We start from the raw sequence: 12,013 nt of genomic DNA, 5'->3' as shown, positions 1-12,013 counted from the left end.
AGAGTGGGACCCTTATGCAAGAAACTTAGAAATGGTTAAAAAATTTTTCATTAACCAAAAGAATATAGTTATGGCCCTTAATAACTAAAAAAAATTTGGGAGATCTAAAGAAATTTTCCATGTAAAGATAAAACCTATGGAATTTTAAAAAGAATTGGTACAGTGCTCAAGTAATTAAAACCATGGAGGAAATAAGAGACTATGAAGATAACATTTACATTCTACTTAACTATGGCCACTCCCTTTGGGCATCTTTCGCTGAAACTTTAGTTTACTGAAGTATGTCTACATGAATTAAAAATGCGTCAAGGACATAAATAAAATCTTAAGTTGGACTTCATCAAAATTTGTGACTTTTTCACTTCAAAGATACTATTAAGAAAATTAGATGAGCCACAGAAAGGGAGAAAATATTTTAAATACCTATATCCAAAAAATAACTTGGATCTAGAATATATTAAAAAATAAACTCATAATCCTATCTAATAAAAGAGAAACATGGTAATTGGCGTACGACCATTACCCTTCCCATTGGCTAATCAGGGCAATATGCAAATTAACTGCCAGCCAAGATGGCGGCCGGCAACCAGGCAGCTTGAAACTAACATGAGGCTTGCTTGCTTCTGTGACGGAGGACTCCAACGTTCCCCGCCTGCCGCTGCCGGCCTCTGAGCTGCAACTCTAAGCAACTATGTAACAAATATAGAAACTAAACAAAACCCCAAAAACCTGCTTTAGTCCGCGGGCTTCAGCCAGCAGGATCACAACATTGTAAGCAAAGGCCAGAAACCTACTTTCAGCCGCGGAGGCCTAAGAGCTGGAGCCAAGCCTCAAAGCTAAAGCTGGCCCAAAATAAAAAAGAAAAAGAAAAGAAAAAAAGGAGCGGTTGGGAGCTTCAGTCACCCCCAGCCTGAAAACAGCCCTCAGCCACTCACCCAGACTGGCCAGGCACCCCAGTGGGGACCCCCACCCTGAAGTGTGTGTGACCAGCTGCAAACAGCCCTCAGCCCCTCACCCAGACTGGCCAGGCACCCCAGTGGGGACCCCCACCCTGATCCAGGACACCCTACAGGGCAAACCAGCCAGCACCCACCCGTGCACCAGGCCTCTACCCTATATAGTAAAAGGGTAATATCCCTCCCAGCACTGGAATCAGCAGAGCTGCGAGGCCTCCCAGCACTGGGGTCAGCGTGACAGGGGGCAGCGCCCAAACCTCCTGATCACCCTGTGGTTCTGTGTGTGACAGGGGGCAGGGCCACAACCTCCCTATCCACCCTGCTCTATTCATGACAGGGGAAGGCACCCCAACCCCCTGATCAGCCCTGCTCTGTGCCTGATAGAGGGGAGCTCCCCAACCCCCTGATCACCCTACGGCTCTGTGTGTGACAGGGTGTGGCACCCCAACCCCCTGATCGGCCCTGCTCTGTGTGTGACAGGGTGCGGCGCCCCACCTCTCCCACCCCCAACGGGCCCTGCTCTGTGTGTGACGGGGTAGAGCCATAACCTCCCCATCGGCCCTGCCCTGAGTATGAGAGTGACAGCGCCCCAACCCCGTTCGGCCCTGCTCTTTCTGTGACAGGTGGCAGAGCTCCAACCCCCCTGATGGGCCCTGCTCTGTGAGTGACAGGGGGCAGTGCCCCAATTGGCCCTACCCTGAGAGTGACTGAGGGTGGCATCACCACCTCCTGATCCGCCCTGCTCTGTGCATGACGGGGCGGCGCCCCAACTCCCCAATCGGCCCTGCTCTGAGCCTGACCAGGGGCTGCACCTAGGGATTGGGCCTGCCCTCTGCCACCTGGGAGCAGGCCTAAGCCAGCAGGTCGTTATCTCCCGAGGGGTCCCAGACTGCGAAAGGGCACAGGCTGGGCTGAGGGACCCCCCTCCCCCCCGAGTGCACAAATTTTTGTGCACCGGGCCTCTACTTCAATAATAAAAAGATAAGCAACCCAATTAAAATGAGAAACATGATTGCAACAGTCATTTTACAAAAGAAACTATATAAATGGCCTATAAGTACGTCAAAGATAGTCAAACATCATTAGAACCAAAAAATCTAGTTAAAAACAAAAGGATGTAACCACATACCTTCTGGAATAGCTAAAATTAAAAATATGGACAAATGTTTGCAAGGATTGGAACAGGTAGAGCTTTCAAGCATTGCTGGTAGAAATATAAAGTACTTTAGAAACCAGTTTGTACTGGTTTCCCAGAGTGCCTTGTAAGTACTTTAGAAACCAGTTTGGCAGTTTCTTACACAGTTAAGCATACATTTATTATGACTCAACAGTCTTATTCTTGGGTATTTATCCAAAAGAAAGAAAGTATATTTCAAAACAAAAACTTTATATGTGACTGCTCATAAAAGCTGTATTCTATAGCAAAGGACCACAAACCCAAACAGTAAGTCCATTGTCATTGTAAGTGAATGGATAACAAATTATGATATATTCATGCAATGGACTACTACTCAGTGATACAAAAGCAATGTGCTACTAATATATGCAATAACATGGATGAATCTCAAAAACATTATGCTGTGCAAAAAGAAAGCAGACAAAAGAGTACCTACTTTATGATTACATTTATATAAAACCCTAAAAACAGTAAACCCAATCTTTAGTAGTAAAAAAACAGATCAGTAGTTGCTTGGGCCAGAGGTGGAGAGGACTGATTGAGGTAATTTGGGGGGATGATGAAAATGTTCTGTATCTTGAATGTGGTGGTACTTACACAGTTTATGTTAAAACTTATCAAAATATACATGCATAATGGTGTATATAAATTTTACCTCAAGGAAGTTTAATAAAACACACACACACACACCAAACAGGGTACAACTTTAACTTCTGCCTTAGGATTGCCCTGATCTATACCACAAGGACACAGTAAGACAACCATGGTCTTATATATTCCAAACCAAATGAGTGTATGAGAAGCCATGGACTCCACACTTCTTAGGCCAATGGTTCTCAACCTTCTGGCCCTTTAAATACAGTTCCTCATGTTGTGACCCAACCATAAAATTATTTTCGTTGCTACTTCATAAGTGTAATGTTGCTACTGTTATGAATCCTAATGTAAATATCTGATATGTAGGATGGTCTTAGGCGACCCCTGTGAAAGGGTCGTTCGACTACCAAAGGGGTTGCGACCCACAGGTTGAGAACCGCTGTCTTAGGCTATTCAAATATAGAATACTAGAGGCCCAATGCACCAAATTTGTGCAAGAGTGGGCCTTCCTTCCCCCGGCTGCCAGCACCGGCTTCCCTCTGGTACCCGGGACCTGGGCTTCCCTCACAGAGGGAGGCCCCACCCAACCACCACAGCCCGCCAGTCTGGGCCTCCATCTGTGGGGCAATCATGGGGCGATGGCCGGGCCCCAGACCAATAGCATCACACCCACCTTGGCTGGCCTGGCACCAGTGGGTGTTATAGCGTGGTCATCCAGAAGGTCATCCGGAAGGTCGTCTGGAAGGTAGTTCAGTCTAATTAGCATATTACACTTCTATTATTATAGAGGCCCAGTCCCTCGGCCTGGCCTGTGGGGATCAGGCTGAAACTGGATCCGTGCACTGGTGGGGTCCCTCAGCCTGGCTGTGCCCTCGTGCAACTCAGGACCCCTCAGGGGATATTGGACTGCCAGTTTTGGCCCGATCCCTGCAGGCCAGGCCGAGGGACCCCACCGGTGCACAAATGGTTGAATGGTTGCTTAGGCTTTTTATATATATATATATATATATATATATATATATATATATATATATATATATATGTATGTATGTATGTATGTATGTATATATAATGATATAGATTATGTTTAACTTCCTTGGGCTTCAGTTTTTTGTTTTATGCAACAGAATAACACTAGGACATTATCCTTGAAGTTCTTGTCAATCTATTCGTGCACCAGTGGGGTCCCTCAGCCTGGCCTGTGGAGATAAGGCCGAAACCAGCAGTCTGACATCCCCCAAGGGGTCCCAGATTGTGAGAGGGTGCAGGCCAGGTCGAGGGACCCTAGTATTAGACATAAAAGAAATATGGTGAGTCCTCTCACTATAATGTCCTTAAAAGGAGGTAAATGAGCTCTGGCTCAGCTGGTTGTGCATTGCCCTATACACCTAAAGGTCTCTGGTTTGATTCCCAGTCAAGGCACGTACCCAGGTTGTGGGTTTGATCCATGGTCGGGCGTGTATGGGAGGCAACTGATCAATGTTTCTGTTTCTCTCTCTATCTCCCTTCCTATCTCTCTAAAATCAATATAAATATTTTTTGAAAAAGGAGACATATATCATAAATAGCATTAAGATGTATATTACTATTCTATTACTGATTTAACAAACAGCTTTGTCCTTTGGACTAGAACAACTAAGCAGTTTAAAATCAAAGCTATAGGAACAATGAATAAATTTTACAACGTCCTTTTAGATGGCAGATAGAATTAATATTAAGCAAGAGGGTAAGAAATTCAGTGTCAACTGATACAAACTATTTAAAACAATCTAATGATGTAAGTAAAATTTTAAACATTTATCGAATGCTTAAAACATGAACTAGGCAGAGTGCTTCACATGTCTCATTTAATCTTCCCAACTCTGAGGTTATCATCCCTATTTTACATATGGGGAAATCCAGGCATTAGGAGACTAAGTAACTTGGTAAAAATGACTCAGCTAGTAAATTACAAGACCAATCCAAACTCTTAACCACCATGTTTTCTCCTCTTGAGAAAGAATTGCTTAATTCAAAAGGTGCACCCATGATGTATTAAAGACCTAAATATAAGAGGTAAAACTACGAAACTATTAGAATAATATATTTACAATTTATGGATTAGTAAAGTCTTCTTGCTAACCAAAAGTCAAAATTTGTTAATTTAAATATATCACAATTAAGTATTCTTGTACCATAGTCAAATCAACAGATGAATGACACTGGGAAAATATTTGCCATGTCTAAAACATGGGATTATTCTCTCAAATCCACAAGGCACTCTGGGAAATCAACATGAAGTGGAGAACCAACTAAAAAGAAGTACAAAGGATATGACTAGTCCAAACATGGAAAGAGAGACCCAAATGGCTAGCAAGGATATGAAGAAATGATCAACCTCCCTGGCAAACAGAGAAACATATATGAAGGCAACAATGAGATACCATTTAACAACCGTCAAATTAGCCAAATGTAGGATGTTGTACAATACCCCAAACTGGCAAAACTGTAAGAAAATACATTGTTGGTAAAAGTAAAAATTCGTGTAGCCATTTTTAGAATAATCTGGCAAAATTTAGTGATATTCAATATGAGACTAACCTATAACTCAGCAATAATATGCCTGGATATATGTCCCCAGAGGAATTTTTCCACAGCTATTAGCAACATGTAGGAATTATTACAGAATTATTTGTACCCAAGAGTTGGAGACAACCTGGGCATCCATCATTAGGGGAACTGATAAGTAATTTGTGATAGACGCGAACCATGAAATACTGTATAGTTAGAAGCAATGTATTCCCATGTACATACAGCAACATAAACAGACCTCAAACATGCTGAATGAAGAAAGTAAAATACAGAGCAAAACAGCAGTTATGTAGATGCAAAACACATAATTTTATAAAGATAGAAACAAGTACATATACAAAAACACATTAGATTGTATACAAGTGAGGGTTTAGAAGGATAGAAGTTGAGATGGGAAATGAAGAGAAAGAATTAAAATCCAAATAAAGAGAATATGCTTCTAAGTAATAGTAAACTATCTTCCTCAAAAATGTTTTAAGTGGTATAGTCACATCAACTATTACATTTACAGATTTATGCAAATGATTACAAATCCCTTTTTCTGAGATGATTGAGCATTCTGCAGAATACATTTTAGTTTTAACTATGATAAATTTGAAAATTCATGGCATCTAGTCTTGGTAGTCACTATCATAGGTAAGTATGCTCCAAGTGGTCTAATATTGAGCTATGAATCTGAAAAGCTGTAACTAGTCCAAGCTACTAGTAATTGAAACTTGGCAAAGTCCTTTTACCTCTTTGAATGTGTTTGCTTATCTGCAAAAATGGATTTGTATGATTATCCCAAACCTCTCCACCTCCAAGATTATTTCATTTATTTTCTGTTTCATATTTATCCATATTAAATTATATCCTCTATCCTTCAACTAGCCCCATCCCCCCCCCCACATCCACTCCCAAAAGTAAAAACAAAAAGCATATTAAGATATTTAGAAAAGTTATGTAGCAATAGGATCAAAAAGCAACTTACTTTTTTAGGATAGAAAGGTGAAAACATTAAAGAGATACAGTAATTTTCACAACCTTTTCAAGTATCTAAGGCAGAGTCAGGTGGTTAACTTGAGCCCAGATTCAGACAATTTACTTCGTAAAAGATTTTACATGTCACTATTACCCCTTCTCAAAACATATGTTAAAGTGTCTTACCTAGTTTCTACTTGAAGGCAGTACATTTCAGCTTATCTATATCAGTTTTCAGAAAAAAATAATCTCTAAAGGTCTCTTCTGTATTAAAAGATGTAATATTCCAAAAGAATGGCGATTTTTTAAATTAATAAATTAATAACACTTGGCATTTAACAAAAAAACAACAATGTTCAATTAGAATTGTGGGTTAAATGAATATAAAGACCTTAAGAAAAGGGGAAATTAGAATACGGTATATTGTAGGTTAGTGCACATGAATGATAATGAAATACCTAAGAATAGTGGTGTCATAATTTATAAAAAGAAAATTCAAATCAGAGCACTTAAAATAGCTAAAAAAACTGAAATTAGAATATTTAAAATACCTAAAAGTTTGAAATTAGAATATTTTAAAAGAGAAAATAGAGGATTTTCTTAGAATAAAACAATAAACATAAAAAACTGACATCATTCCCATGTTTATCTTCCATTCACATTTAATTTTAAATATGACTGAGGGAAGGTATGGGGGGAGTGAGAACTGAAAGGTCATAAAACATCTGTTACTAATAATTCTAGCACAGATGTATTTCTTACTACAAGAGAGATGATAAAGGTTTTCCCAGATTGCCATACTATAAGATCATCTTCCAAAAGCCATAGTTTATACTTGAAACTCCACATGTTATGTTTCAGTAAATATATAAAGTTGATTATGAGGATAAATGTGTATATGGACATATAAATGTTATCCCTATGAATGCAGAGAACATGTATTAAATAATAGGAAGATGACTGAAGAAATAAGTAAGAGAAAAATAACTTCTTAAAGGGTGAAAAATCAAGAATCTAATAACGTTTCATAGCTATAAAACAAGTATATAGACTTAAACTTGGCTCTTTTTGCTCTTTCCTTTTGGAATTTTTCAAGTAATCTACACCTAAATGATATACTCAAAAATGTTACTTTTTTCTCTGCAGATATTACTTATCAGATAGTGTTTTGTTATTTAAGTAGTATTGTATATTGCCATATTTTAAAGCAACCCAGTTTCTTAACCTAACAAAAGCATAACCCACCTCCATCAAGGTTAAAATGTAGACATGCTCTCACCATACCAAAAACTTTTAGAACATTCATGTCCTAAAAATATTCCCTTTTAGAAATACAATTCTCAAAATCCTGTCCTATCCAAAGGAAAGATATTTTCCTATAGCAGCATCTATATAATAGATCACCTTTACTTTTAACTTGGGTTACTACAAAACTTTTTACTATACGTATATCCATTAATTTTCTTTTAGCAGTTTCATAATTATTTTAGCAGGTAGTATATATAGCATGTAGCCTAATATTTTTAAAAGAAATTTTATTATATTTCCTAATCAAGAAACTTTTCTATTTTAAAATTTTAAAAAATTTTCTTTCAACACTAAATTTTTATTTCAGTTTATGTCTCTATTAAAAATGAACATATATTTCCCCATAAATTAGTGATCAAGCCACAAAGAGTAAGAAACCTTTTCAGCCTGACTGGTATGGCTCAGTAGTTGAGTATCAACCTATGAACCAAGAAGTCAGAGTTAAATTCCAGGTCAGGGCACATGCCAGGGTTGTGGGCTCACCCCCCCCCCCCCCAGTAAGGGGTGTGCAGGAGGCAGCCAGCCAATCAATGATTCTCTCTCATCATTGATGTTTCTATCTTTCTCCTTCTCACTTCCTCTCTGAAATCAATTTTAAAAAATGTTTAAGGAAACTTTTCAATCCTAAGTACTATTTCTACAATTTCATCAAGTCCTCTAATCTCTCGTTGCACTTCTGCACACTAATGCATATCTTTTTCCAACATTTGTATGATTTTTTTTCTTTACTGCAATTCAATACAGATAGTTAAAAGTAGCTAACAATATAATTCCACATGATAGTGCATCTGTGTTTATATCTGGCTCTAATCACATACTTAGAAGTGATTTATACAGGAGAAAGCAAAAATGAGTAGAATAACACAACTATGAGAAATAATTATGCTAATGTTTTAAAAATATTCCCAAATTGATATAATTTTTTCACCACATGCTTCAAAGTGACTAAAATTGCAAACACAGGTATGGCATTTTCAAAAATACTAGATACTAGAGAAACAAAATAAAGTACTAATCAAATATTTCATATGCTTTTATAAATGGTCATACTAATAAATAATTGAACCTTGCACTTTGTAAGGTACTTTTAGTTTTGCTCCATACTACAACTATGTATATGTCATGTCTTTGTGGTCAAGTTCCTCAGTTCATTAAAAAAAGTGAATCACACCTAGTCACTCTGAGCTCTAGGAATTAGGAGACCACCAAAATCAAGAAATATGTCAGGAAATGTAAAACTATATTTAAGAACACAAACAAAAAAGATATAACTAAATTCATGAAGTCTTGTGCAATTATTTATATGTGAAAGTTATATTAATATACATTGTTTTAAAGAATCCTTTTACTACAAGCATACAATAATTAACAAACATTAGACTTTATCCATTGCACTGAAATCCTCTTAAAAAACTTATATTCCTTAATTTACAATTGGTAAATTTAAAATTATGTATACACTATCTGATTTTGATTAATAAAAGGGAAAGGAAAAGATATAAGCTAAATATCACTAACATCTGAGTGACTGCTGCTTATAAGACCTTCATTAGTAGTTGTCTGCCAACCCATGCATACTTTAAGTATATCTAAGTTATGGGAAAATAATTATACAGTATTATCAATCAATTAATTGCATTTTCTTACCATACCTACCATTAATATCTTTTAATGCCTAAAAATCTTTTTTTTCAGGGCTCTTACTATGAATAAAAATGGTTAAAAATATAATAAATATGCAAAATAAATATGGGCCAATCATTACATGGTCTTCCCCAAACGTAATAACATAAAACACTTTTTAAAAGCAGTAATATGACTGGTCTAGAGTGAGACTAAATTAATAGCCATCTCAATTTCAGGATTTAAAAAGCTCAAATTTAAAAAATTTTCAATTTAAAACATTACTACCTCTTTCTAGTCTCAGTAGATTAGAAAAATGCTATGCCTAATTTACCCAGGGCTGGTTGAAATAACAGACTCAGAATTACATGAAAAATCCCTATCAACATAGAGGTCTTATTCAACAGGAGATAAACAGACTTATGGTACTACTACACGAATAAACATTTTTGTTAGCATCCTCTACTGGTGGTTTCCAAAGACAGCAAGTGGTGCAAATGACAGAAAGATATGTACCTGCTATTCCATCTAAGATGAATTAATCAGCATGTGGTTGTTAGTAGCCAGAACACATTTCTCCAAAATAAATACATATATAAGAGAATCACACAAAAAATATAAGTAAAAATTGAGAAGACAGGTGTTTAAATTACAACACACAAAACATTACATTATAAATGATAAAAATAGATTTAAGTAATTCTAATCCTGCTCCTTTAACATCATTACCATAAAGTTACTACATAAGGTTTGATGCTTTGGCCACACCTTGCTTAATTGGTTTACCCCTGTCAGATTATATTACTTGATTCCCCTATTAATATTCTACTCTGAAGATATTCTAGAAAGGAAATTAAAATATTTTACTTGAAGCTCATCATCAGTTAAATATGCATACCTTATTTTAAAATAAACAAAATTTATATATAAATAACAGTATAAAGTATCTCTATGACTACCTGCCACTAGATACAGCATTTATTTCTTCATTTAAAAAGAGTTAAGAGTTCACATTTTTCCAAGCAATCCTCTCCAATAAACAATTGCAACTTAAATATGACTGCGTTGTTAAGAAATAACCAGCACCTACCCTGAGGTTTCACCGTACAATAGCATATAACTTCATTTTCAATTTGCAAATTTTAAGACTTAATCAAATAGCATGGTGACAATCATCAGCAATGGATGAGATGTATTTAAGAACAAAAAGAAATACAAGGACAGAACCAAAAGTGATGAAAATGGAAGATACCTATAGTAGTGCAGTGCTATCTTAAACACCTTTTGTTTTCTCAGAATAATGCATACTGCAGACAAGACATTTTGTGCTAAACAGCCCCAAAATCTGTTTTTCTAATATTAAACACAAAGGAAAAACACTGACAGCAAGCGTGGTAATAAATCCGTCCCTTGAGAATGAAAGTAGCAGACAGGAGGGGGCTGACATACATGCAGGAGAAAACTAAACACCATCTTTTTTTCTACCTGCACAAGTTGCCATTTGCTGCAGCGACGGAGAACCTCCTTTTTCCTGTTGATTTCAAGTACCTTTCAAAATAGCTTTCCCCCCTTAAGTCATCTGTTGATATGCCTTATGGGTCATCATATTCATATCACAGACTCCTTGGGAGAAAAATCCATTCTTTCCTGTTCAGGTAAACATGTTTACAGCAGCTGCACAGACGCTGGGTGGTTCAGTCTCACATGTCATACACATGTCGTCAGCAACAAGAAAAACCCCTTTCTATGGCGATGAACATTTTACATAAGATAAAAAGCGAACAGCCCTTTCCGAACCAACTTACCTTTCATAAAGCCACAGCAGCAACAGCTCAATATAGAACACACTATTTGACGCTAAAACAGGAAATTAAAATTGCAATAGCCTATGTTCCGCTCTTTGCTGTACCAAGTCATTTCTCCACAACGAAGATACAAAATATTAGTTATCAAGCATAGCTGATAGACGCTTTTAAAAAATGTTTATTTGAATAACTAAAATTATTTGAAAGCGGTGGTTTTAATATAGGCTCAAATATATTAAAAATATGTTTACGATTGGAAGGAAACGTCTTGGAACGGCTAAAAATCTTCGTATCTGCTCCTAGACAGGAAATCCCACACAAAATCTAAAATTGCCTGGAAAGGTTACAAAACCTCGCGTTTCGCATCCGAGAGGGGAGGGAGAAAGGGAGCCCAGGCGCGGGGGTGGGGCAGGAGGGGGGAGCGCGAGAGTGTTTCCTTATACACGTATTTCCTCGTTTTTTGGAAGATACTGTGATCCCAATATAGGCGCATGTATTTCCCTATTCTTAAAAACTAATTTTAAAAATAACGCAGGAACCCAGAAGAGCCCCTCGGCCCTAAATGTACGTGTAATTCCTTATATAGCCTGGGCCGCAGCCGGCAGCAGGGCCGTAGCCGCCCATTATTATACAAACAGGTACCCGGCCAGCGGGCGGGGGCCTCTCCACGCGTTCACGCCGCCCCCGGGCGGACAAGTATCGCCCCTCTCGCCACAGGAACTGTCCAGACAATAACAATCAGCAGACATTTCGCTGCTGAACAAGAGGGAGAGAAAGCACAGAATCGCCCCCGAGATAAGCAGAAATAAAATCAACTTACAACGTCTCTCCAAACTGGAAAAAGCAACTGTGCAACAACCACATGTTCGGGTCTTGCTCTCTGTCTCTCTGATTTATTTATTTATTTTATTTTAAACTCTCTCGCCAGACCCAGGGTTGTGTGTTTCCCCAGCACAAATCAATAAACACTGCAGTTGCAGCGGGAGCAGACGACCCGCGCGTCCGTCGGTCCGCCC

The 12,013-nt window shown here is 37.9% G+C and overlaps 1 protein-coding gene across 14 annotated transcripts in view; it reads right to left on the bottom strand.

The window, feature by feature from the left end:
* Positions 1-12,013, bottom strand: part of ZEB1 (zinc finger E-box binding homeobox 1) — a 306,513-nt gene that overhangs the window by 293,295 nt on the left and 1,205 nt on the right. The window contains exon 1 of one of the 14 annotated variants that reach the window (XM_059712350.1): positions 10,998-11,424. The exons of the other annotated variants lie outside the window; for them this stretch is intronic. Within the exon in view, the coding sequence (XP_059568333.1) occupies positions 10,998-11,004 (7 nt within the window). The 5' untranslated portion in view covers positions 11,005-11,424. Of the gene's footprint in view, positions 1-10,997; positions 11,425-12,013 lie in introns of those variants that run through there. 14 annotated transcript variants of the gene reach the window in all.

This window comes from Myotis daubentonii, chromosome 1, assembly GCF_963259705.1.
Source record: "Myotis daubentonii chromosome 1, mMyoDau2.1, whole genome shotgun sequence".
Lineage (NCBI taxonomy): Eukaryota > Metazoa > Chordata > Mammalia > Chiroptera > Vespertilionidae > Myotis > Myotis daubentonii.
Note: the sequence above shows the minus strand (reverse complement) of the source record. Positions and strands in the feature narration are given on the sequence as shown.